The sequence below is a fragment of the Saccopteryx bilineata genome, chromosome 5, assembly GCF_036850765.1.
Source record: "Saccopteryx bilineata isolate mSacBil1 chromosome 5, mSacBil1_pri_phased_curated, whole genome shotgun sequence".
NCBI classification, from domain to species: domain Eukaryota; kingdom Metazoa; phylum Chordata; class Mammalia; order Chiroptera; family Emballonuridae; genus Saccopteryx; species Saccopteryx bilineata.
In genome coordinates this window covers 13,342,522-13,370,022 of record NC_089494.1, presented here as the reverse complement: position 1 = coordinate 13,370,022, position 27,501 = coordinate 13,342,522, and the positions used below count along the sequence as shown (strand labels likewise).

The 27,501-nt window shown below is 50.0% G+C and overlaps 1 protein-coding gene and 2 non-coding genes across 4 annotated transcripts in view; all 3 read right to left on the bottom strand.

Moving 5' to 3' along the window:
• Nucleotides 1-1,162: 1,162 nt before the first annotated feature.
• TRNAP-GGG (transfer RNA proline (anticodon GGG)) lies at nt 1,163-1,238 on the bottom strand. Its single transcript has one exon. It is a non-coding gene; the product is annotated as a tRNA-Pro (tRNA).
• Nucleotides 1,239-3,044: 1,806 nt separating this feature from the next.
• Nucleotides 3,045-27,501, bottom strand: part of SERPINE2 (serpin family E member 2) — a 60,437-nt gene continuing 35,980 nt past the window's right edge. For both annotated transcript variants that reach the window (XM_066280910.1, XM_066280908.1), the window contains exons 2-9: nt 24,793-25,073; nt 21,060-21,287; nt 15,754-15,951; nt 11,549-11,747; nt 9,860-9,960; nt 7,403-7,489; nt 5,042-5,125; nt 3,045-3,691 (exon numbers count right to left, since the gene is read on the bottom strand). In XM_066280910.1, the coding sequence (XP_066137007.1) occupies nt 3,654-3,691; nt 5,042-5,125; nt 7,403-7,489; nt 9,860-9,960; nt 11,549-11,747; nt 15,754-15,951; nt 21,060-21,287; nt 24,793-25,051 (1,194 nt within the window). In that variant the 5' untranslated portion in view covers nt 25,052-25,073 and the 3' untranslated portion in view covers nt 3,045-3,653. The remainder of the gene's footprint in view (nt 3,692-5,041; nt 5,126-7,402; nt 7,490-9,859; nt 9,961-11,548; nt 11,748-15,753; nt 15,952-21,059; nt 21,288-24,792; nt 25,074-27,501) is intronic.
• Nucleotides 19,475-19,550, bottom strand: TRNAS-GGA (transfer RNA serine (anticodon GGA)). Its single transcript has one exon. It is a non-coding gene; the product is annotated as a tRNA-Ser (tRNA).

Here is a 27,501-nt window from a genome sequence, read left to right as displayed (position 1 = left end):
CCCCCTTTCTCTAACATACCCGCGTGTAGGCTCTTTCTTTCCTGTAAGGTCTCTAGCTGGACGAAGCAGCGATGCTTGGGCTCCCTCCTGTTGTCCCTTCTGTCCGGGGCCCTTCCTGGCTTCCCTGTCCCCAGCTCTAATAAACTTACTCTCATCATCGCCTGGACTCGTGCTGTGAAATCTTCCCTGCGTGAAGTCAGAAACCCACCCACACACCACCTGCTGGCTCTAGGAAGCCCCGCGGGGCCAGCTCCCGTTTCTGGGAACAGTCCGAGGAGGAGAGGTTTGCCTGAATCCCCCCAGCCACTTCCTCTGCAGACATCACAGATGGTATCATCCCCACAGCAAGAAAACTGGCCGTAGGACCAGGGGATACTCTTTAGTAGGCGATGTAGTTATTAAGACAAGTGCATTCAATGATCAGCGCATTGTCCTCAGATTAACACGACAGTGATGTCCACAGAGGTCCTCAGGAACTGCCACTAGGGCTCCCTTCTCAGTCCTGAGATTGTTTGCTTGTCTCGGAGGGAAAAGCACAGGGTCTGTCACCTTCTCCCTCCCTCTGGTAGCTGGGATGATCAACTTCAGATGGAGGAGGTGTACCAATAAGAAATGTAAACGTTCCCTTCCATTTTGATATTTAACATTCAATTTGCAGGCATCCCCAAACTGCATGACCCGTGGGCCGCATGTGGCCCCCTGAGGCCATTTATCCCCCCACCCCCACTTCTGGAAGGGGCACCTCTTTCATTGGTGGTCAGTGAGAGGAGCACTGTATATGGCGGCCCTCCAACGGTCTGAGGGACAGTGAACTGGCCCCCTGTGTAAAAAGTTTGGGGACCCCTGGTGGAGACACTACTATCTTTTTTTTTTTTTTTTTTTTTCTTTTTCTGAAGTTGGAAACAGGGAGACAGTCAGACTCCTGCATGCGCCCAACCGGGATCCACCCGGCATGCCCACCAGGGGGCGATGCTCTGCCCATCCGGGGCATCGCTCTGCCGCAATCAGAGCCATTCTAGCGCCTGAGGCAGAGGCCACAGAGCCATCCTCAGCGCCCGGGCAAACTTTGCTTCAATGGAGCCTTGGCTGCGGGAGGGGAAGAGAGAGACAGGGAGGAAGGAGAGGGGGAGGGGTGGAGAAGAAGATAGGCGCTTCTCCTGTGTGCCCTGGCCGGGAATTGAACCCGGGACTTCCGCACCCCAGGCCGACGCTCTACCACTGAGCCAACCGGCCAGGGCCCAATTTATCTTTATCACTGGAGAACAGTGATTTCTCCTTCAGCAGCATGTCTCCTCATCTACATCCCTTTTCTTGACGATTTGGGAGAGGGTCAAAGGGAAGGAGGGTGGGGGGATCTCTAAAGAAACAAGGCCGTTAGAGGCAGAGGCGTCTTTGTGACCTGGCCACCCGAAGCGGACTCTCGGTGGGACAGTGTCTTTCAGCGCCCACGGGAGGGTGAGGACCTGGACGGCCCAGCAGCTTGCCCAGTGCTCGTCCCTGCCCCGGTGGTCACCACGGCTCAGTCCCCGGAGGTGGTGTTTGCTGCTCCGCTACTCAGACCAAGTTCCTGCTCTCCCTCCTTTGGTTTCTTAGCTGCCTTCGTCTAGAGCAAGTATCACCGTGCGTCACTTTCAGAAAGACGAAGAGTGACAAGAGTGACGGGTACAAAAGCCACTCCCTCGTGTCCTTTTGTAACATTCTCTCATGTTTGACATTTGCTCCAGGTCACCTGCTATCATTTCCTTTTTAGGACAAAGACGGACAGGCCATCTCCCATCAGGCTTTCCACGTGAGCCCTTGCCTCCTCCTCCTCCCCCTGTGTCCCAGGCATCTCCTCTCATTCAGTGTCGGAAGAGGACTTCCCTGGTTGTTGGCCTCAGTTTTTCCATGTTGTTCCTTTAGGAAACTTGTGGCCTCACTCCTGCCCAGACTCAACGTGACATCTAATTTATATGATAACTTCTTTGCTCAAATGTCTACTTAGCAAATCAAGATGCGGACCCCCCTTTCCAACATGCGGGTCTCCCCCGCACACAAACAGCCAGTTCTCGAACACCAGCAGTGTCCTGCCACTCAGTTCTGACACTAGCTACCCGGAGGTATCATCAGAACCCACCCGTTAAGGGCTCAGGCCCACCGGACCGCCCTCCGCTCCAGGTGCTTTTCACTTTGATTTCTTTCTTTCTTTCCTTTTTTTTTTTTTTTTACAGGGACTGAGAGAGTTATACAGGGACAGACAGACAGGGACGGAGAGAGATGAGAAGCATCAATCATCAGTTTTTCGTTGCGACCCCTTAGTTGTTCATTGATTGCTTTCTCATATGTGCCTTGACTGTGGGCCTTCAGCAGACTGAGTAACCCCTTGCTCGAACCAGTGACCTTGGGTCCAAGCTGGTGAGCTTTGCTCAAACCAGATGAGCCCACGCTCAAGCTGGTGACCTCAGGGTCTCGAACCTGGGTCCTCGACATCCCAGTCCGACATTCTATCCTCTGCGCCACCGCCTGGTCAGGGCCCTCTGACTTCTGAGGTACACTGGTCCCCAGCAATTTCTCCCGGCCCTGGCTACAGAATCTCCGCTTCTGCTGACAGCACTCAGCCCTCAGAGAGCAAACGGGCAGCTGCGACCAGGGTGGGTTTAAGGAGACAGCTGCTCCTCTAAGGCGACCTACGCTCTGAGCAGGGGTGCGACAGGGACCGTGTCTGATTGCCAGGTGAGGAGGACAAAGCCCGGGATCCCAGCAGGTAACCCAAGTGCACAAAGCCCGGGGTCCCGGCAGGTAACCCAAGTGCACAAAGCCCGGGGGTCCCGGCGGTTAACCCAAGTGCAAAGGGTTCCGAGAGGGGCTGAAGTTTTTCTAAAAGGTTCCGTTGCTTGTGTTGTGTTTTCAAATAGCAGAGAAAGAGCTTTTTTCTTTTTTCTTTTCTTTTTTACTACTCATCACACTTTATTTTTACTTTGTACAAAATACAAAAATGCAAATCCAAGGACTACAGACCAGAGCGACAGGCACACTGCACGACAGCAAACCTTGTCCAGCAAGACTTCCGTTTTTAGAACTTTATTTTAGTGAGTACATGCATGATAGAAAACACACCACCACAACATCCCAAACGCACAAAGAGGCTAGAGATTTCACTATTTCTATTTCCCGCCCCCCTCAAATAATGCTTACTATCAAGACTGTGGATGGAGCCACCACCAACAACAAATTCCAAAGGCCAATAACAGATTTCCATAAAAATGTAACAGCTACCATCAAATGTCTTCCCACCCCTCTCATCACGCTGATTAAATTTCTTCTGCGAAGCCATACATATAAACAAAACAAAACAAAAATCCTGAACTGGATAGTAAATACTCTAGAGGGTTGTTACCTAGGTAACCACTCAGTAGTTTAAAGAATCTTTTAAACATTTGGAAGCCTTCCTATTCCTTGCTCAGTACAGTGTTGGAGCCATCCTGCCCCTTTCCCCCCTTCAACACATCCTGGAATAGAAATGCTCGCATCATCGAGTCTCTGTTCCTAAGAACTAGTTTTGAAGAAGAAAGTAACGTACAAAAATATTGAACAGAACTATTAGAGATGTAGGCAAGGAGCCTTCTCTTCGCAGCAGAGCCGGCGGGCTCCGCATGGCTTCTTCGGCGTTCCTCTCAGGGTTTGTTTATCTGCCCCATGAATAAGAAGGCACCTGCGGAATTCAAGGAAAACAATGCATGACTATAAAACGCAGTCCTTTTGAAGTAAAGTGGAAGGCGCAGTCAAGGGAAGGTTCCCGGGCTGAGTTTAACCCACTGCTCTCAAACAGAACTGGAAATGATTTCTATCTTCCTGGTCCCATGTGGTAGCCACTCGTCGCATTTGGCTATGGAGCCCGACATATGGCTAGTGTGACTAAGAAGTTGAATTTTAAAATTGTATTTTATTTAAATTAATTAAAAGTTAAAGGGAAAATAGCCACCTGCAGCTAGAGGCTCCCACTGCGGATTATCCACGTCGGGAGCACACTAATTATGACATTAAAGATGCAATGAGACAAGAGGATAAGAAACTAGTTTATAGTATTGATTTCAAAAAGAGTAACAGTTAAAGTCTATTAGTTTCTACTCTGTACCAACTTGAAGCCAGTGTCTCCCCAAAGGCAATCTTATTTATTCTTCAGAACTGTACTGAGGGGTAGGAACTACTGTTATGCTTAACAATGGAGCTGAGGTTTGTTTGTGGTTTTTTTTTTGTACTTTTCTGAAGCTGGAAACGGGGAGAGAGTCAGACAGACTCCTGCATGTGCCCGACCAGGATCTACCCGGCATGCCCACCAGGGACGACGCTCTGCCCACCAGGGGGCGATGCTCTGCCCCTCCGGGGCATCGCTCTGGCGAGACCAGAGCCACTCTAGCGCCTGGGGCAGAGGCCAAGGAGCCATCCCCAGCGCCTGGGCCATCTCTGCTCCAATGGAGCCTTGGCTGTGGGAGGGGAAGAGAGAGACAGAGAGGAAGGAGGGGGTGGGGGTGGAGAAGCAAATGGGTGCTTCTCCTATGTGCCCTGGCTGGGAATCGAACCCGGGTCCCCCACACGCCAGGCCGACGCTCTACCGCTGAGCCAACCGGCCAGGGCCTGGAGCTGAGGTTTGAATGAACGATTCAAAGAGCCAAGACAGACTGATTTAACAAACCTCGAGTCAGAGCCATGGAGTGGGTTTGCAAAGGTCGATGACATCTAGCTGCTTATAAAATTTAATTATTGCATTTATTTAAAAAAAAATCAATAGATGTCGAAGTGCCCCAAAGGGTTGCGGAGCTCTATATGTTCAAAACAAAACAAAGAACATAAAATCTTGCCCTTGTTTGAAAAATTTCATCACACTTTGTAAACACAGCCTGATTTTCCTCTCTCCAAGGTGGGTGGTTATGTTAGCTAAAGTGCTTGTGACTCGTGTGACATGGGACCCAGATGACAAGCACACGGCCGGCTGTCACTACCGTGGCACTCTACCTCCCAGAATGCTAACAACTGTGACCAGTGGAGGCAGAGAAGCACTCACCTGTAGGGTTATGTCGGATGAAAAACAGAAAAGGTCTGTCCACTATGAACCAGGGAGGCGACGACCTTGCGATGAGAATTGCAGCTGCGGGAAGAAGAGGAAAGGTGTTGAACACCCAGCGTGCGGCCCGGCATCTCCTCGATGGTGGCGTTCGAGGCCACATGGTCCCATGGGCTGGCCATGTTCCAGCAGGCCCAACGGTCACCATGTCCTGAACACTCGCCATGGGCCAGACCCTTCACAGCACCATCTCGTTCAGTCTACACAAGCACCGTTTTGTCTAACAGAAGTATGTACGCCTGCCGGGTTTCTATGAGGATGAAATGACATAAACCTAGGACAGCCCTCTGCACAGAGCCTCGTCACCGTCAGTACTGGTTCTATTTGCTCCGTCTTCCGTCTGCCTTCCAGATGAAAGCAGCTGGTCTTCCCAGCTTGTCCGGGGCGCTTCTGAGGACCGAGGCCCGGCTTCGAGCTCGGACACCGAGCCTGCGCCTCTTCCCCTGGCACCATCTGGGTTTCCTGCGCAGCGGCAACATAGACGAGTGGCTTTCAACCATTGGTCTGCAGACCAGTGCTGGTCCACCAGAAATCTTGTGCCGGGCTGCCAAAGAGTTAACCACCTGACACTGTATGAAGATTAGAGACCCAACAATTACAGACTCTAACCTTCTGGGGCCCGGCGGCTGGAAAACACAGACAGAAGCCACTCATCTGGGACCTAGGATGCTGTTCAGCTCCTCTGGTGTAGACACGGGACTTAGACAGCAAACTTTTTTTTTTTAATTAAAAAATTTGTTTTGTTGATTTTAGAAGGGGGGAGAGAGGGAGAGAAAAGAGGCAGACGGAGAGAGAAAGAGCTACCCAGCCAGGACCAGAAAGCAAACTTCTTCAGTTCATGGTCTCAGACATGCTTACTCTGCCATCTTACCAAGGATGGCTTTAATTCAATGAGCCTGGGACAAGGCCTTGCAGAGGGTAGCGCCCAGCATAACTGCCTCGTGCTGGCTGCACTGACCCCGTCCTCTTGTTCAAACCCCAGAAAGCATCAATGACTTGGGCTTGAGGTTATAAAGGAAATATCTGCAGCTATGCTGGGGGTAAACCACTCAATTCAGGGTTGTTAGAAACAACTCCGTAGTTAGCAGGTGTTACGGGCTAAACTGAATCCCGCCAAAATTTGTATGTTGAAGCCCTAACCTCAATGTGACTGTATTTGGGACATAGGGCCTTTAAGGAGGTATTTATCTAAATGAGGTCATGAAGGTGGAGCCTTAATCTAATAAAACTGGTGTCCTTATAAGAGAGAGAGACACCAGGGGTGTACGCATACAGAGAAAGGACACAGTGAGGAGGAGGCCATCTACAAGCCATGGAGAGAATGCTGAAGAGAAACCAACCCTGCCAACACCGTGATCTTGGGCTTCAGCCTCCAGAAGTAAGAAATGCGTTTCTGCTGCTAAGCCACCTGGTCTGTGGCATTGGTGTGGAGCCCAGGAAGACTAATGCAGCCGGGCCGGGCTTCATGTGGACATGACCTGATGACCTGGGCAGTCCCCTCCCCCCCCCACCGACACAAGGACCTCACACTTGGTCTAGCAATCTGCTGCTGCTGTCTCAAAATTCTTAATCGACTTTGAACAAGGGGCTCCATGTTTTCATTTGCGCGAGGTCCTGCAAATGATGTAGCCGACCAATCCTGATAGTTCTACTAGCTGGAAAAAATTGGTTAATAACTTTGGCAAAATTTAGATGTCACTTGTGATCGCCAAGAAAAAACAAGAGGCATCTTAAAAATCTCTAAGGCCTCTTATTCGAGGTCTTTGTTTGAAATGCTGTATTAGCCCCGGTCCAGTCGCGCCGCTGGTTAGAGCGACACCCGGATACACCAGGTTGCTGCTCCGCTCCCTGGTCAGAGCACATTCCAGAATGAACCAAAGAATGCGTAAATAAGGGAACAACAAATGGATGCTTTTCCCATTCTCTTCCTCTCCTTTAAAAATCAATTAAGAAACATTATTTTAACAGAATAAATATTAAATTTATTTTAGAAAGGTCATAAGGTGTTTATGTGGGTATACACGGTATCTTTTAATGACCAGACATGTCTGACCCAGTCACAAGTGTAGCTAGGACATTCTTCACTTTATGAGCTCACAGAGCTCGGTCACATCTATTCAGGCAATCTCACAGGGATAATTAGGGGGTAAAAAGAAAACCTGAGATTGTTCTGTGTTCTCCTTTATTGTATAAGCCATGGAGGTGCCGGGGGAGCCAGGCACGCTCGCCCCCCACCCCCAGCCCCCCGCCCCATGACCCACCCCCCGCCCCACGACCCACCCGCCCGGGACTCCAGCTTACTCGTTACTGCTGAGGCTTTGGTTCCGTCTTCACTGACTTCGATTTTCGCTTTTTGCAAGATGTGAGACACATGGAGGTTTTCTGACCCTGTTTCCAGAAAAGAAGACAAAAGCCAGCGTTCATTTGCTAAGCAGACCCCTGTTCAGTTGAAAAGGGAACCTCAGTTCACGGCAAATTCCAGCTCTTCCGAGGTGTCAGTCTCCCCTGACACCTTACAGCCCCGGTGACCAGAGGCCATCGGATGGCAGTCACTGCGGCGTCTGCTAAGCCAGCTGTGAGGTCACCGGGGGGGAGGGAGACCCAGACCCCGGACACGGCAGTGCCTCTAGCAATTCCACTCTGACCACGAAGGATGCTATTAAAGAAATAAAGGGAACAGAGCTTTACGGAGGCTGCCCGGGTCTGCAGAAGCAGCAGGCCAATGCTGCCTTTCACTGACACAGCGTCGGACCTAGGAAGGGTTTCAGATGGCATTCACAGATGGGGAAACTGAGACCCAGAGTGTTTAAAACAAAACAACAACCTGCCCTCAAATCACACGGCCAGTTAGTGGCAGAGGAAGCGCTGGATTTTCACAACACAATCCACTCATCTCAGGGGCATCTCGGTGAGAGAAGAGGGTCAAGTATGAGGAGAGTTTAGGCTGTCTGAGGGTCGGCCGGACTCGCTGGAACCTTTAGTGAATTCACATTCCTTCTCAGCAAATCCCTGCTATACCAGCAATGCCCACTGGGTGCCGCCTTTGGGGGCAATGCAGACGGAGGTTAACACTAGCCCTGACAGAATGCGGGCTGGGTGCAAAGGGAAATAGTGCTTCCTGGGTCATCTGATTGTAAATTGTCTGCACCAATCAATGCTCGGCTCTAATATATGACCCATGGTGAGTGAGAGGCCCCTCTGCAGAATGTTTCAGGAGAATTTGGGGTACCTGGTCTTCCCTCTGAACACCTCTGAAACCCCTATGCTGTACTTAGGTGACACAGGAGGACCGTGAAGGGGAAAGTGCAGGTTAAAACAGCACTTCCGCCCTGGCCGGTTGGCTCAGCGGTAGAGCGTCGGCCTAGCGTGCGGAGGACCCGGGTTCGATTCCCGGCCAGGGCACACAGGAGAAGCGCCCATTGGCTTCTCCACCCCTCCGCCGCGCTTTCCTCTCTGTCTCTCTCTTCCCCTCCCGCAGCCAAGGCTCCATTGGAGCAAAGATGGCCCGGGCGCTGGGGATGGCTCTGTGGCCTCTGCCTCAGGCGCTAGAGTGGCTCTGGTCGCAATATGGCGACGCCCAGGATGGGCAGAGCATCGCCCCCTGGTGGGCAGAGCATCGCCCCTGGTGGGCGTGCCGGGTGGATCCCGGTCGGGCGCAGGCGGGAGTCTGTCTGACTGTCTCTCCCCGTTTCCAGCTTCAGAAAAATGAAAAAATGAAAAAACAAACAAACAAACAAACAAAAAAAAACCAAACAAAAAAAACCCCAGCACTTCCCACATGTTACCGGGCTGAGGAATCTGGTAAAGATTCTGATTCAGGACGTCTGGGTTGGACCCAATATCGTGCATTGCAAACAAGCTCCCGGGTGATACTAACGTCACTGGGTGGGGACAAGCACTCGACTAACAGGATGAGACCGTCAGAATACCCGTGGAGCGCAATTTCACCAGGGGAGCCAAGTTTATTCCCAACACAGGTGCTCAAGGGTTCACTAGCAGGCAGCTGAGGCTGCTGCTGAACTGATTCCTGCTCATTCAAGAGGAAACGTACAAAAGGGGGTGAAAATAATGTTCAAGTCATGACTTTCCTTTGGGAGGAGGTGGCTATGCTCCAAGTTAAAACAACAATAGCAAAGGACTAACCACTCAAACCCAGCTCCAGGAAAAGGCCCCTTTATGGGCAAAAGAAGGGATAGCATACCAGCTGTGTCTTAGAAGCCTTGGCAAAGAAAAATTCTAATTAGGCTCTTTTGAATTTATATCATTTCAGATTAATGGGCATGAGATTCCAGAATACGTGTCTGGCTATTGTGCACGCCTGCTGTTGTGTGGTGGACATAAGCAAGTGTTTGAGAGCCCAAAATGTCTTGGTTTTTCAAACACAGGGGGAAAAGTGTGCATTTGAAAGAAGAAAAGAATCTAAAACTAAGAGCCAACATCTTAGCTAACAGAGACAGCACACAAAATGGTTCTTTAGCTGCACGGAGCCACTTGGGCCGCGCAGGAAACGCGCCTGTGAGAGGCGGGGAAGGCTGGCTGCGCTCACTGACGCGAGGAAGGGCCGATCGTATCACTGGCTGATGCAGCACATTAAACCTTGCAGAGCTTCAGGGCCACACATTTGTAAGTTTGACCTTTTCTTTCTAATAAATAAATAAATAAATAAATAAATAAATAAATCGGAGACTCAGTTTGTAACAGTCTTCAAGAGTAAGTTTCAAACTGAACATACAAGAATAAGTTTTAAACTGAACATACTTGTTATTTTTGCAAAATTTGCCCTTGATGGGTCAAACATCTCGGTGATGCCAAGAGCTTTCAGCGGCTCCTTCAGGTCTGTCTGTGCAATGGCTGTGAACCTGGTGTGGAAGAGAAAACGGGGGTAAAACCATCACACTGTAAACGACATGATCCGTGCCGGTGGAAAAACTGCTTACAGATTCTTTCCTAAGCACGCTCTGAACACCAGTCACCCTAAATTGTACTGTGACGTTTGGTCCCAAGGTAAGCAGAGAACATCCCTCAAACCCTCCGCTGGTATTAGCAGCACATACGGTAGTCGCCAGCAGGGGCGCTCTCGCCCCTCGTGTGCAACAGGCACCCTAATCCATTCTCAGGAAGAGCCATATTCGCACCACCTCTTGCGCTGATGGGGAGATGCAGGTGTTGAGGAGTGTCTACACTCGGCAATATCTACAGTTAGTTCTTCCCCACGTCCAATCAAAGAGCCATCACCTTGGATGCTTTAAGAACCATCATCCTTATTGGGATTGGGGATGGCCAAGAGAGAGGAGATGCGTTCCTGCTAGTTCCTGGTGGGATTCTGAAAGCATCGTCCTGTTCACATGAGAACAAGCATTGGAACAGGTGTCATGAATACTGTATTTGGGCGTCACACAGACTTCTTGGATATGTGTGGGCTCTCCGGCCTTATAACCATACATATGTCGGCTACTCATTGTATCATCAGAAGATGTCTGAAGATGTCTGAGCGGATTTGATCACATCCTGTGGGACAAACAACAGGCCAGGCGAACAGATTCTCATCACAGATGGGCCGGGACGGTAACCTACCATTCTAATTATAATTTGCCTACAATATCAGCATCTTATTCATTTATCCCAAGCTTTGCCTGTGTGAAGGCTTATTTTATAACAAAAATTAATCTTGGGAGGATTACTAATACTTATTATCAATGTACTTCTCTGATTTCTAAACTCGGTGATTGAAAAGGGAAAACTGTAAGGTCCCCCCTGCCCCCCGAGGTCTGGGTGGTTAAAAGCCCTAGAGATAGGCAGAACACTAATGTTAAAAAGCTCATAGAAAGGGGACATCACTGCCTCTTTCACAGATCTAACCTGTTCAGATATTTAGGATTCAGACAGAACCTGGGATTACTCTTCCCTTGGACTCAAATCTTAACAGCTCAAATTCCGCCCATCTTCTACTTTCAGGGTATGACCAAAAACTTCCGCAGATAGTTAGGTACGAGTTCTGCCTGGTGGTTTCAAAATATTTCCTTACCGCCTGGTTCTGGACCTCAGTCTTCAGGGACTTTCAGCTAAGACTTAAACGACTACCGTGAAGCTCCCTCTCAGGACACAGACCACTACCAAACTTTGGAATTTCATCAGACTAACAGGATGCCGTGCTTGCGTTTTTCAGACTTTTGAACAGAATGAGATACGTTAGGAGCTTGTGGTTTTTGTGGCGGCTGTGAGGCCGCTGCCTTCTCTCCTTCTCCTCCGTCAGTAACTGGCCACGTCAGAGACACGGGGACGATGACAAACTCACAAAAAGCCTTGTTTGTATTCCTGCCCTGCAACAACTTCTGTACAATAAAACGGGCTTCACAATGAGCCAGATCTTAGCCTCGTGTTGTCTGGTATCCGGCACAACCGCCGTCAAGGACTGAGCACCCCCTGTGGGGACAGGAGGCCACTTACTTGGGCAGGACCACCTGCACCCTCTTGGGCACCATCATGCTGGTCCAGCTGTCCACGGTCTTGGTGCTGATGTGCGGGATGACGGCCGAGAGTGGGGTGGAGCTCTCGCTCGGCAGTGCGATCAGCATGCTGATGCTCTCCCCGTGGTAGGGCAGCTCGATGAAGTTGTACCACAAGCCATTGGGGGTGCTTGCCGACCCTAAAGAAATCAGAGGCAGGTTCAGCGTGTCCTTTTTTTTTTTTTTAAATTTTTATTTATTTATTCATTTTAGAGGATAGAGAGAGAGGAGAGAGGGAAGGGAGGAGCAGGAAGCTTCAACTCCCATATGTGCCTTGACCGGGCAAGCCCAGGGTTTTGAACCGGCAACCTCAGCATTCTAGGTCGAGGCTTTATCCACTGCGCCACCACAGGTCAGGCTCAGCGTGTCCTTGATGACTTCCAGAGGTGGCAGGAGGGATTGCTGAGTGCCAGGGCAGCTTCAAGGAAGGGAGCTATGCAGTTTAAGAACTTCTTCCCTTTTCACAAAATAGCTTTCTTCAAGAGACAAAGGTAAGGACAATTATTTCTTCCTTCCCGGGTAGAGAATTCCCTTCCTTCCGTCTAGACATGTCTTAGCAGAATGCCTTTGGTCCTGAAATCACATCCATTCTGTTCAGGTGATTTTAACTAGGTCATAAGGCATTTAGAGCACAGAGCTTTGCAGGAAGTTAACCCTTCTCACAGGAATAAAGGAACGAATGGAACTGCCTTAGGAGGAGTCCTCTGGCCAAGCCTATGTGGCATGTTGAAGAGTAGGGAGGAAGGGGATAAAAAGCTTCCACTCTTTCGGCCCACTCTAGCCAGGCCCATACCATCCACGTCAACACATTTAGACTCTGTGGTGCCCCACGAGAGAGGGATAAGCAGTCTATGTTGCTTTCGGGGAAGCTACAATTAGGGAAATTACGTAATTTGTCAAGGGACACATGGCTGAGACGCGGAACATCAGGACTCGGACTCAATACGTCTAATGCCAAAGACCAGCTTCCCACTTCCCTGCTCTGACTCCCTCTTCGTTCATTCGGGTAACTCCCATTAGGGCTCTTAGATACATCACGCTACTTGTGCTTACTAATAAAAACCCAGAAAATACACAGCTTGCAAGATGCTCAGTATACAGATTGGTTCCACATCCCAGTAAGTCCAGGAAGCACTGGGCCCTTGACCCTTCTTGCAGATTATAACAGCAATATTTTATTTATGTATTTATTTTTTTGACAGAGACAGAGATGAGTCAGAGAGAAAGACAGATGGGAACAGACAGAAAGGCAGAGAGATAAGAAGCATCAATTCTTCGTTGTGGCACCTTAGTTCATTAATTGCTTTCTCATATGTGCCTTGATGAAGGGGGAGGGGGGGACATAGCAGAACGAGTGACCCCTTGCTCAAGCCAGCGACCTTGGGCTTTAAGCCAGTGACCTCGCGCTCAAGCCAGCGAGTCTGTACTCAAGCTGGTGACCTTGGGGTTTCAAGCCTGGGTCCACTGTGTCACAGTCCATGCTCTAATGATTGCGCTACCACCTGGTCAGGCATAACAGCCATATTTTAAAGGCTCTGAGACATTCTGCAGAAAACTGTTCAACTCTAGTTATCCCCAGGTTTCCCAAACTATTGTAATTTGACCTGGGAACCCTTTTATTGCACGTAAATAAAATATTCAAGACACTTAGCAAGTGACCAGCACACCAGAGCACCGCTGACTAGAGTGAGGAAGAGTGTGGTTTTCATGGGCCCTGGTGGGGATGGGGCCCAGAGAAGCTACCAACTCCCTGGGAAGAGAGTCTCCGACACAGCACGCCCAGGGATCCTGTGAAACCATTCCATTCAGCAGGTAACGAGAGAGTCATAAAAATTAACGAGGTGAATGAAAAACCAGCAGTTCCAGTGAAGCAATCAGAACGGCTGACCACTGCAGGATGACACTGCAGGTTCCGCTCAGGAGAGAGGTGTGGGCACTCGCTGCGTGTGAACATTCACTGTAGCCCGGTCTGTCTTGGGGCACCTATGATTCGGATATTGGCTCCTTCGTCTCTACTTTACCCTGCTTAATCCAATGGTCTCAGCAGAAACTAAAAATCAATGGGAAAGTGAGGGGAAAAAAAAAAAAAAAAGAAACCACTTCCCTATAAGCCCTTTAATCCTCAAAGAAAACATTAGTCCCCTACTCAGGCAGAGCTAATTTTTAAAAACTGAAATTTGGGAAGTAGTTAATAAATGATTTCTCTAGGGCATGAAATAAGAACCTGGAGGCATTCATTAAGCACTTCTAGAAGTGCTTAATGTTCAGATAAGGATTGAGGTCATGAATAATAAAAACTTAGGAGTTGAGTGCGTGCCTCCGGGAAGAAGGGGGAGGGGCTGACATTTCCACCAGTGAATCCAGCCTCCATTGGAGACATTTTCCACTAACCGTTTGGCATCCACTCACTTCGGTCCGGCTGGTAACTCACTTCTCCCTGGCCCACTTCTGCATATGACAGGAGCTGATGACAAACGTCAGCTAGGATGCCTCAGAACATCCCCCTTCCACGCTTATCTGGACTCAGTGGCTGGAGAAGCCAGAAGACAAAACAGCACCTGTCCCCTCCTCCCACCCGGTCACTGACACGTGCTGCTTTCACAGCCTCGTCTCATACTGGGCAAGTGCCAGGGCCAAAGATGCGATCTCTGAGTTATCACAGGGCCTGGATTCCAACCCTGGCCCTGACGCACACTGGCTGGGGGGTCTTGGGCAAATTCCTCAACTCCACGTCTTAGTTTGCTGATCTGTACAATGGGGTGTAACACCGCCTCCCTTACAGAGCTGTGGAAATTAAACGAGAACATATATGCACAGTGGTCCGCACAGGAGCCGCACGAAGCAAACATTTTCATCTCCGGTCGGCAGCAGCTTTGTAAAACACCTCCTGTCTGGAGCCTGCGGTCGCTGTTCCAGCCGTTGAAAGACAGAAGAGACCCACCACGAGAAAGAAAGCACAGCACCCTGGGTCGAGCTCCACTCCTGGGTGGAATGAGTCACAAAAGAGAAGGGCATCTGGGAACCTGGGGTCAGGGCAGGGAGCCTGTCACCGTCCCAGACTGCTGTCCTCTGAAGTGTCCCGCCGAGGCCCTGCAATCTTTATCTTCTGGAAGCAGACCGACTGTTTCTTTAATGAGGATAATTTCTAGAGTGTGTTACAACATGAACGAAGGAGGCTTGTTCCTTCTCAAAAGAAAGGGAAGACTGGAGAAGGGGGGAAAGCAGCCTTTTCTCTTAGATGGATGGTGATCAACAGAGCCTTCCATGAGAAATAAAAAGCAGAGAATCAAATAGGAAAAATAGAGAGAAGACTCAGAGTGTTCTGTGGGCGGCACTCCGGGGACGCGCCCGTTTCCGGAAAGCTCCCTAAAATACCCCCGTCCCTATTTTAAGTCCTGTCAGGGAGGAAGTAATCAGCAGGCTCGATGGAATGCTAAGGACTCTTATCAGCATGTAAGATCAGAGGGAATGTTTTTAATACGTCATATCAGGAGAGCCCAAAGAGATGAATGTCCTTCTAATTACCTTCTACCACAAGTAACCTGATGCATTTCCTGAGCCCTTAAGGAACCACTCGGGCTATGCTTTCGGAAGATATTGAAATAGATATGTAAAGAAACACAGAACTCAGAGCTCCGCTGCCTCTGGTCTGTGTTCAGGCTGGAGCCACGGGAGTGTGGGGAGCGGAGCGTGGATGGGGAAGGAGGTGTGGATTAAGCTGCTGGGTGTCTACTGACGCCACTTGCTGAGCCCAGGAACACTGGGCAGAGGGGACTACAGGGCTGAGGGCAACTGTGCAGGGATCTGTGGAACTGGAGCTCACCAGACAACCAAATGGAGAAGTAAATGCGTAGGTAGGTATGAGCTAGAAGCTCCAAGGAGAGTGGAATCTGGAAACAGACTGATGCACAAACACACCTACGTATTTCTGGAATTCTTTGCGGTCTTTTTCAAACTACATGACCTTTGCAGATAATACAAAGACTACCGTGAGCTTTTAAAAACAAATTCTGCCCTCTGCTCCTCTGCTCTTTAAACAGTTTTTTTTTTTAAAGGCAGGATGGCTTTTGAACTCAGTGAAAGCACTCCGGGGCCTCTCTGTGGCCGGCACACTCCACTCCCAAACGGTCACACGTGTGAACTCACCGCTCCGGAACAGGGAGAGCTGAGCGAGCATGGGAACTTGGTAGGACTTCCCGTCAGCTGCCACAAACGGACGTTTCTTTGTGTTCTCGGGTCGGAACCGCGACTTCCACAAACCCTTGAAGTACAGGGCGTTGACCAGGACCATTCTGGTGAGCCCGCCGTCGATGACGTCTGGGGAGAGCAGGCTGTCGATCTTCCCTGGGGGGTCACAGAACAAACAAGGGACAAGCTCAGGACTGGCGTCCACCTCAGGACAGAGGCAGCGGCGGGATCAGGTAGCATGAAAAAAATCAAAAGAATTCTTAAAAGGCTTTTAAAAGCAATGTTTTACAACACCCTTCCATACTTCCTAATTCTTTTCCTCACTAAAAATTAAAGCTGAACACGGCTTAAAAATCAGAGACCAGGAAAGACTTTAGATCTCGTCTATGTAATGATTACCAAATTTTTCATCAAGGACTTCTTTTACACACGGGGCTTCTTTCTCTGAAGCCCCACACATGAGAACATTTTAATCATCCAAATAAGCTTTATTTAATTTCCATATTTCTGCTAATTAACTGACATGTGTGAGGACCCGTGAGGGGTTGTGGTCAAACACAAGATAAGTAGTCGTACGCTCTTAACCCCTGAGCTGATTTAATCCCAGTCAAAATAAAGGCACACTCTATCCTGTGCAATGTCATCAAAGTAAATGTTTCATGGCTCTTAAGATCATAGAAATGTTGATCCGTGGTTAAGGAAGAGAGTTGAAGTTAAAATTGGTGTCTCTATTTATGGGTCAGGGGTCCAGCTAGGTGCCAGCATTACAGAGATGAGAAGAAATCAGGTCTGTCCTGGGACTCCCAACTTTGAAGGAAAATGCTCTTCACATGACATCGGGATGGTCCCCCTTGTTTGTGTCGGGAAGGAAGGAGAAACCACCATTGTTCTGAGATGCTCTAGTGAAGTCACAAACATCCTTCAAAATGCCACCTGTGCTTGATTGTCACTTCGGTTTTTCACTGAGGTTTCCTTTGCTTCGTATTTGAAGAGTCAGTTGTGTGTGTGTGTGTGTGTGTGTGTGTGTGTGTTTAAGAGAGATTACTAATACCTAGTCCCAAGTATGTATGTATGTGTGTGTGTGTGTGTGTGTGTGTGTATATATATATATATATATATATATATATATATTTTTTTTTTTTTAAAGAGTGAATATAAATGCCAATGATAATGTATTAAATGGTAAGGGTAAAACCAATGGTTTCTAAAGAAGAATAATTTCTAATTTAGTAGAGAGATAAAGAGAGATTTAAATCCTTTATAATGGAGCCCAAGAACATTCTGATGTACAATAAACATATGTTTAAATAAATTATGACAGAGAAGCCCATTTAGAGGTTTCTCTGACCACAGTGTACTCAAGACAGTTTCATGACTCCTTACTCCCACTAGGGGGCACCAACACCCCCTTCCCTCAAGATCTGAAGGAAAAGACGCTGGCTTTACACAGCCATTCTTCAACACAAGGCCCGCCCCTGCCAACAGACTGTGGGAGGAAGTTGGAACTCTGTGCTCCAGCGACAGCAAGCTCCTTAGAGTTGGTTCCTTCATTCATAGCGAATGTTTCTTGTCTTTGCTGGGAACATCACCCAGTCCAACCCCTACCTGCCTTTAAGACATCACTCAGTGGTCCCTCTTCTGTACACCTTTCTGACCCTTCCACCCATCTCCTGGAAGTCTGCATAAAGCCCAGTGCTCAGCAGCACCCAGACACCAAGGTATTTTATTCTAGACAAATTTAACGTGTGCGTCTCCTCCAGCTGAGCCACGAATGGTGCAAGAACAAGGGCCCTGTCACTCATTCCTTAAAATCCCAGCTCGCTCTGTGTTCAACCCGTAGTCAGCCCTCACTAAGGGTCTGAAGAAACCTCCTCAGCCTTCTTTCGCTAAGATAAATAAAACCTTGGATGGCTACGGGTGGGACTAAGATATTATAAAGCGGTGTGAAAAAATAAAAAGGATAAAGAGAGAAAGGTAAGAAATGCAAACAATAGAGGCAAGGAGGCACACACGGGGCGCCCGCCCTCAATACTGGCCACAGACAGGCCTCCATCCAGGTGCCCGCCCACAAGTCACCGCCCACCTACCCGTCCATCCTCAGATGCCGACCTATCAGGTTCCGCGCACTCTTTTAGATTAAAACAAAACAAAACAAAGCAATGAGCCCTGCCCTCAAAGAGCCGTGGATCCACAGGGCGGAGATGGACATAAATGACTCGGGAAAGTGTGAAACTGCAGATGGAATAACTACCTTGAAGTGGAAGTACTCAAGGTGTGCGGGCAAGTAAGGGGGGCCTGACCCGGTCGGCGAGGGCAGCCAGGGACGGACGGTTCCCTGAGGAAGCATTACCTGAGCTAGTGGCTATAAAAACAGCTCACACTTGAACACGTGTATTATTTTTTTATCCCCACAACAGCCTTAATGTTGTTGTAACTATTCCAGTAGTATCACTATGATATTTCCACTTTACAGATGAGGACACTGAGGCACAGGGAGGTTAAATAACTGGCCGAAATTTATTTAAATGGAAGAACTGAGATTCCAACTCAGAACGTGCACTTGTCACTATTACGCTATTCACATGACAGTGTGGAGTTGAATGGACATTAACAAGGGGAAGGGAAGTATACCAGGTAGCAGGACACGCATGTTGGGGGTGCGTGATGGGAGAGGAAGTGAGGCTGCAGAGAGGTGGGCAGGGCAGCCCCAAGGGGCCACCCCACAGCCCTGGTACCCTGCAAAGGGCCTCTGTGCTGGTTCTCCCACTCTGCAGGGCAGAAGCTGCCACCTCTCCGGAACGAACTTGGCAGTCTTCACACAGAGACTGTTTAATCTCCAGAGTCCTTCTGAGACCCTTTACATATGCAAGTACTTCTTAGTGGGCCAGTTCACCCTAAAGGGCTGTCTGGAAATTTGGGGGAGTGTTTCTGGTTGAATGGACAATGGCTAGAGATGTGACATGTCCTAAACATTCAAAACAGTACCAAAACAATGAAGAAGTGTTCTCTTCCTGCGTAACTTTAAACACCTGCTGGATATTCATGTGGGCGAGAAATCTGCTTATCATTATCTGAGCCCAGAGCCTTACTCTTTCTCATGTAAACGCATGTATCTTTTGGAGGGACCTGCTTTTAATGCGCACCAAATTTGCCAGGAATGTGAGAGACCATGCAAATCAAGTAGAGACGATACTTATTTGGAAATGTACCAAGAATTTTGTGCCACCACAATTTTCAGAAACCACGGTAATGTAGCTGCGGTTTCCGTGTCACACATACAAATCCTTGTCTTGGTTGGTACCCAGGGGTCTGCCCACTGAACGACATACATACACAGATGACTTTTGTTGTTTCTTCTATTACAGTTTGGCATCATATGTATTCATTTCTTTTTTTTTTTTTCCTGAAGTTGGAAACGGGGAGGCAGTCAGACAGACTCCCACATGTGCCCGACCGGGATCCACCCGGCATGCCCACCAGGGGGTGATGCTCTGCCCATCTGAGGCATTGCTCTTTTGCAACCAGAGCCATTCTAGCACCTGAGGCAGAGGCCACAGAGCCATCCTCAGCGCCTGGGCAAACTCTGCTCCAATGGAGCCTTGGCTGCCGGAGGAGAAGAGAAAGACAGAGAGGAAGGAGAGGGGGAGGGGTGGAGAAGCAGATGGGCGCTTCTCCTGTGTGCCCTGGCCGGGAATTGAACCCGGGACTCCCGCACTCCAGGCCGATGCTCTACCACTGAGCCAACCGGCCAGGGCCAATATATATTCATTTCAAAAATATAAATGCAGGTTATATTGGCTATAAATTTCATTTCAGGGCAATAAAGAGAGTATTAAAGATATCTGCTAAAGAAAGCGACAGAGCTGCGTCTCATTGCTGCCGGATCCCCGGGGATGCAGTAGGCAGCTGACGGTGAGGATGCACATTCACGCGGTTTGAAAGCTGTCCGTGGTATACTAATGTGATTCAACATTATGCAGCGCAGCAGAAGGCTGGGAGGGCGCAGTGACACGCCAGGCACACAGCCAGCGAGCGTCTCGGTGCCATCAGCTTCCTACCGCTGTTCTTAGAACCACAGGCTCGGCAACACCTCTACACCCTTTGCGTTGGTTGGTCTCCTGGTGGTTTCATGGCTGCACTGTCCAGGGTGCTGTTGAGAGGGGTGCCACGAGCTTCCCAGCCCAGCCTGGCTCTCCTCCACCCTCCGGAGCACTGCTTGGCCCTCTCTGCACTAGCCCCTGGAGTGGCTCTCACACATTCCCGTAGGTAAGTCTGGTGAGGGGTGGTGGAGGCAGACGAAGGAAGAACTTGTTTTAATGCCGAATGTCAGGCCCCTCCCTCGGAGATCCTGATTCAGCAGCTTGGGGCCCAGGGATCTACATTCTAAACACACATCCCGGGCGATCGTCACGCAGGTGCGTCAGGAACCACACCTTGAGGAACGCGACCCGAAAGCCTCAGTTTCCCCATATTTTGTCTCTGAGCTGCTCCTCCCTACGAGTCTCTTTTCTCCTCCCATCCTGTGCTCTCAACTCTCGCTTCTAGGAAGAATGGCTCCCAAAGCTACAGGTCCAGACTCGACTGTCCTCTCGTGCTCTGGGCCTACCCCTCCTCCTGGATCTTTGCACCCGGACCTCCAGTTTACAAACTCACAGCTTTAAAATGCTGACGTGAGCCACCTGCTCAGCTTCCCAGGAGAAGAGACACCAGGAAACCAGGAATCGTTATGCAGTGTGGCCAGGGCTACAAGGAAGGGGCACAGGAGAGGCACGGCCACAGGCCCAGTGTAGCTGGAGAGGGGACACCTACTGCCCGAGGGGCCAGAAGCAAGAGGCAGGAAAGGCGAGAGAGATCAGTCCTGAGCCTTACAGGCCGAGAAGGACACTCTGGGCAGAGGAGACCACAGAGACTAAAGCAGGAAGGAATGAGCAGAGAGACTTGCAAAACAGACAACGGCCGGTGGGCTCGGGCTCGGGACCAGATGCAGCGAGGAAGGAAGAGGCTCTGTGGGGCTGTATTCCGCTCTGCTGCCCGTGCCAAGGGACACGAGTAGTGGCACGGACAGAGAAGGAAGGCAGATCGAGCCGTGGGGTCTGCTCAGAAAGAAGAGCCACACCGGTCAGCGGGGCCCTGGCCTTTCACAACAAAAGGCCAGGGCCGCCGGACTTGCAGACCCACGCTGGAACCTCAGGGTCTAACTCACGTTTTCATTCACAAAGTGTCAGCGTGTCCGAAATACTGCCCGGGCAGCCACGCCCACTCACCCTGGGTTTCGTTTCTAACCCACGCGTTGATGACATCACAGGCGGAGGCCGGATCCTTAAAGTTCACGTTCTGGACTTCGCACTGAAACACATCTTTGTTCCTCGTGACAAAAGGCACTTCGATTTTGGAGCCGTTCTTCACAAACATGGCGTTAGCCACCGTCACAATATCTTTGTTCTTCTTGGAGACGATGGCCTTGTTGATCTTCTTTAGCGTTTTACCAACTCCTACAAGGGGCAAAGAGAAAATGCAGCAATGTTTCCACGAGAACTTCGGAAAGTTATTTTTCAGAGTATCAGCTCTGTTCTGGTGAATAACAACAGGACCAACCAGACGACATGAGCAGCGAGAGATGGTGTCTTCTGCTGTCTCAGTGTCCTTGTGTTAAGAAAACAGAGGTTAAAATAAAGTACAACTATTCACAGGTCTTAAAAATCGGTTACAGTTTGAGCGTCAAATCAGGCTCATTTGAGGTATTCTCAGCACCTCCCCATGTGGCCCTCACTCCCCGGGGCACTGTCTTGGTACCAGGTCAACAAGAAGGTTGGCAGGCTCCTCCGTTACGGGGCCACGGAGGGATGCATGGATGCAGTCTTACCAACCCCGTTTTCTTTCTCCCTTAACAATCCTGGCTGCTGTTTCCCTTCCTGCCCAAGACTGAAAATGTGATTCCCTTTTTTGTAGTTTGGAAAGAAAAAAAAAATGAATAGAATAAGCATTCCAACGACTATAAAAAATAGCCACGGTGCCACCATCCAAGAGCAATGTGACTTTTACCTGATATCAGACTCAAAAAGGAAGGGGGTTAATTTTATGGCAATATAAGCTTTATGTCACAAGAGCCACTCGTGCACGCTCCATTTCCTTTCAGCCCATGGGAAGGAGGGAAATCAGCCACGAGGATGAAATGCGTTCCTGTAGAGAGCTTGTATTACAGGCCCCTCTTATTCCCCTTGCAAAAGGACCCTGTCCTAAAAGCCCCTGGAGAGGGACCTCGATGGCCTTCTGCCGAGTTGACTGTCACTCTGAGAGGGTTTCTTCTTGGGACCCTTTAACCAGGGGCGGGGCCGGGACTCCAGGCTCCCTAGGCCTCTCTCAGGTCTCTCAGACGCCACCCCTGGCTCCACCCCTCACACCGTGCTGTGGGGCAGGCCCATTTGTAAGTCAGGGGACAGCCAACTTCAGAGGCCAAGTCCCAGGCCTGTCCCTTTCGGCCACACGCCCTGCGCTCCTGCTGAGAAAATCTGCTCTGCCCACACTGTCCTGCCTCCATCCCCAGTGGGAACATCACTAGTGTGAGCCCCCAGAGGCTGGGCTGGGAGGAGGGCCTGGGCCACCGCTTGGGTTCCGGTGGAGCGAGTGGTGTGTCCCGTCAAGGGAAGTCGCAGCAGTTTGGGGGGAAGAAAGGGTGCGGTGGGGGAGTGTTGCCAACAGGCCCAGATCATCAAAACTTTAGAAATGCTGCTTAAATTCAGCACGGCTCAGCTTCGAAAGAAAACCCCCAATCCAGTTCCTGCGTGGGAGGTGGGCTGGCTGACAGGTGGCCGCAGGAAAGGCCCTAGATTCTAGCAGTGACTCACTGGGAAGGTATGAAACACCAAGGGTTTCCAAACATACAAGCGAGGGGCAGCAGAGCGTGTTCCAAGGGTCAGTCTTCCCTGCTTCCCACAGGTGAGCGAACTGCGAACGCCTGCAAGACTCGAACGCCTGTCACCAGCACTGGGGGTGGGGCGCCCTCGGTACTGGCGGCTCAGGGGCCTCGCTGAGACCCCCGCCAACAGTGCCTGAGGGGCACAAGCCCTCTCCTCCCTCATCTTCCTCTCCAGCTGAAGGTGTCAACGCAGTCAAGAGTCCTAGAATGTCACGGCCAGTGGAAGTGGGGGAATGCGGGTAGGAGAAGTCCCTCATTTTCCAATTAAGTAACTAAAGCCTAGAGGTGGGAACTGACCGGCTCAAGGTCACAGAGCCCTGACGGCCTCCGGGGCCAGCTCTGCGGCCCTGTCCCCGGCCCCGCGGCGGAGGCGGGGGGAGGGGAGGGGAACGGTGGCACTGGGTGGGGAAACAGCAGCTAAGGCACAAACCGCTGTGCTGGAACCCGGATGCGCTCGGGTCAGGTGGAAATGGCTCATTAAAAACGGGTTTCTTTCAAGAAAACAGCCTTTTCCATTGGGCCTTACTTTAAAAAGGTGTTTGTTTTTTTTGATAAGCCTTTATTTTGCAATAATTACAGCTTCACAGGAAGTTGCAAAATGGTGTATTGGGTAGTCCCATGTACCTTTCACCCAGTTTCTCCCATTGGTGACATTATGTATGACCACAGGACAGTGCCACCACCAGGAAATTGCTACTGGGGCAATCCCCAGAGCTCATTCAGATTGCACGTGCCTGTGGGGTGTGTGTGTGTGTGTGTGTGTGTGTGTCTTTTTTTTTTTTTTTTTTTTTGTATTTTTCTGAAGCTGGAAACGGGGAGAGACAGTCAGACAGACTCCCGCATGCGCCCGACCGGGATCCACCCGGCACACCCACCAGGGGGCGACGCTCTGCCCACCAGGGGGCAATGCTCTGTCCCTCCAGGGGTGTTGCTCTGCCGAGACCAGAGCCACTGTAGCGCCTGGGGCAGAGGCCAAGGAGCCATCCCCAGCGCCCGGGCCATCTTTGCTCCAATGGAGCCTTGGCTGCGGGAGGGGAAGAGAGAGACAGAGAGGAAGGAGGGGTGGAGGGGTGGAGAAGCAGATGGGCGCTTCTCCTGTGTGCCCTGGCCAGGAATTGAACCTGGGACTCCTGCACACCAGGCCGACGCTCTACCACTGAGCCAACCGGCCAGGGCCTGTGTGTGTGTTCTTTTTTTTTTTTTTTTAATTTTTTTTAAATTTATTTATTCATTTTTAGAGAGGAGAGAGACAGAGAAGGAGAGAGAGACAGAGAGAGAGAAGGGGGAGGAGCTAGAAGCATCAACTCCCATATGTGCCTTGACCAGGCAAGCCCAGGGTTTCGAACCGGCGACCTCAGCATTTCCAGGTCAACGCTTTATCCACTGCGCCACCACAGGTCAAGCTGTGTGTGTGTCTTTATGCAACTTTGTCCCCCAGGCAGACTCGCGTGTCCACCACCCCAGTCGAGGCACAGAGCGGCCCACCGCTCCCAGGCTCCTCCACGGGGCTCTCCACGCCACAGCCACCCGCCTTCCCAGTTGGTATTTTTAAAAGTGCGTCCATGCGGCTCAGTTTTATGTCCCACCTACGTGTGAAATCATACAGTTCTTAGTTTTTTTGTGACGTGATTACCCAAGGGGGGGGGCGGGAGGAAGTGAAGAGGCCCCGAATATACAGTGAAGGCAAGTGATCTGACTACGGGTGACGGGCCCACAACGCAATGAATAGTTCACACGCAATGGAGATGTTCACCTGAAACCTGTGTGTTCTTATGGACCAATGTCACCTCATTAAACCTAATTTCTAAATAATAAAAAAAAATTTTAAGTGTATCCACAGTCAATGTACTGTAGGCCCACACTCCATGGAGGCAGAGAGACGGGCAGTTCTCTTTTCAGAGAAGAGAAAACTGAGAGATGCAGGGACACGGACCCAAAGCCCCGCTGGGGCCAGGACCCAGCTCTCCTAACGTCCAGCCCCACAGCACCTCCGCCCGGGAGCACACCGGCCTCCGCCCCGGCAGGGAGCCCAGAGCCCCCCCACGCCCGCCCCCCACACTCCCCAGCGCCCCGCGCCCCACCCTTCACGCCGTAGCGCATGGCCGCGGTGAGCTGCGCCTTGGTCCGGCCGTCGGCTCCCAGCTGCAGCATGCCCAGGACCGACGCGATCCCGTGCGGGGACACCACGATGTTGTCCTGAGGCCGCGACTTGGCGATCTGATTGAAGACCTGGATCCCGATGTCAGAGCCCAGCTCCTCCAGAGGCTGCGGGTTGAACTGGAGGCACACGGAGGGCAGAGTCACTGCGACCACCAGGAAGAAGGGGAATCGCCACGTCATGGCTCCTGCCGGCAAGGCCCACCTGAAAATCAGATCCAAAAGGGGGCATTTAAATTCCACCTGAATGGACGCTTTCCCATACGACTTTGTACTCAACCAGATACGATTTACTGGACACAGGATAACTGGATACCTTAACATAGTTAAGCTAGAACAGGGCAGATTAAATTGGTTTTGACTATATAATGCTCTCAGGAGGATGGGGAGGGAGAGGAAGTGAACTCACGCTTGGTAGCACCCCGCCCCCCCACAAGCCGGCCACTCTTCTAACTGGTATTTATTACTCATAACCAACGTTCATTCAACTGAATCAACATTTACTGAGTGCCTACTGGGTGTCAGGCCCCGAGTGCTGGGCATCCAACCACAAATAAGAGGGTCAAGACCCCTGCCTGCCCTGCTGGAGTTTCCGTTCCAGAGGAGGCAGGAAACACAGCAGGAAGCAGTAAAGGAACTTCGGAGGGAGACCAGGGACAGGCCAACCGAACACAGTGACGGCCGTGAATGGCAGGCGGGTGCGGGGCAACGCTCGACAGGGCTGCTGTAGGGAAGCCACCTCTGCGGAGGGGACGGGCGTGACGAGACCTGAATGGTGGGAAGACCCAGCAATGCCCCGAGCAGGGTCCAGGGGAGAGTCAGGCAGAGGATGGCAGGGATGAGCCCCCTCCCCAGGTGAGAACCACCTGGTATTAGAGGTTGGGAGGCTGTGACATAAGGGGGGAGGAGGAGGAGGAGGAGGAGGAGGAGGAGGAGGAGGAGGGAAGGAGGACCCAGACCCCAAAGGGCCCGCAGAGCCTGAAATGGCTCCTAGATGTCATTCTAAGGGAGAGACCATTCAGGTCGCTATGACTATACCGACACACCGTACACTTGACTTTTTTTACATGAACTTATTCCTTTCTTAATGAAAGAACTGTTAATTAAAATAAATTTAAGTGACACCCTTAAATCTACAGTAGGGCAGAAAAACTGGTAAATCTATCAACGGTGAGATGGCACCGTTTACACTGATATTCCCAAAGACGGCGAGAAAGCTTTCTGCCTTGATGACCCCTTGCTGAGCTCTCTCAGGCTGTGACAAGTAAGAGGTAGGAGAGTTCCATGTATTTATGGAAAAGCAAATGCTTTCACTCAGTCAGAGCCTAAAAGTGGCAGCCAGTGAAGCCGAATGCGGGACGTGGCTGATTTGGTTCCTCCTTTGCAAACCGGGCTCCTGCTAAGCACGCACAAGTTTCCCGCATGGGAAGCTGGGAGCATCTGCAGAGAACAGGAAGGAGGGGAGCTTCCTAGGACACAGGGGCTCAGAGGTGAGGGGGAAGTGAGGTCTACACGCTCCAGGGAAAAGAAAAGCATCAGTAGACGAGGGATCAAAAACTCCGGTGCATATACACAATGGACTACTACTTGGTCGTGAAGAAAGAATGAAATCTCACCTTTTGCTACAGCATGGATGGATCTAAACCAGCTATTTTCAACCGGTGTGCTGTAAGAATTTCTGAAACATATAATACCCGACTAGTCTGGGGCACTGACCTCTTTTCCCTTGGATTGTCAAATAAAAAAAAAAAATGACAATAGCTAACATAACAATAACCGTCTGGTATGAATGAATCAAAGTTATATCTATTTTTTTGTCAAATTGGCAAAAAGTATATTTTTTGGTGTGATGCAGAATTTTAATAATTAGTTTATGTGTGCCATGAGATGAAAAAGTTTGAAAATCGCTGATCTTGAGGATATTAAGCTAAATGAAATGTTAGACAGAGAAAGGCAAATCTCATAGGATTTCACTGACATGTGGAATTTAACAAACAAAATAAACTAAGAAACACAACAGAAACAGACTCACAGATACAGATACAGACTGAGGGATGCCAGGCTGGGGGAGAAAGGCTGGGGGGCTGGGTGAGAAAGATGAAGGAACAGAGAAGTACTAATTGGGGTTACAGAATAGTCACAGCGCTGTAAATCACAGCACAGGGAATGTAGTCAATAACATCACAATAACTATGTAGTGGACCAGGTGCGTACTGAAGATATCAAGGAAGGAGGGAAACTCTAAAGTACATGACTGTCTAATTACTATGCTATATATCTGAAACTAATACAGAACAATACTGAATGTAAGCTGTAAATAAAAAATAAAAAACAAAATGGGTAGGACTTTAGAGATTAAAAAAAAGGAGGAAGGAAGGAAGAAAAGGAAGAAAGAAAGAAGAAAAGGAAGGAAGAAAGGGAAGGGAAGGGAGGAAAGGAAGGAAGGAAGAAAGAGAAGAGAAGAGAAGAGAAGCGAAGAGAAAAAGAAAAAGAAAGAAAGAAAGAAAGAGAAAGAAAAAGAAAGAAAGAAAGAAAGAAAGAAAGAAAGAAAGAAAGAAAGAAAGAAAGAAAGAAGAAAGAAAAAGGAAGTTTTAAGCAAAACCAGCAGCGGGTGTTTTCTCTCCTTCCTCTCT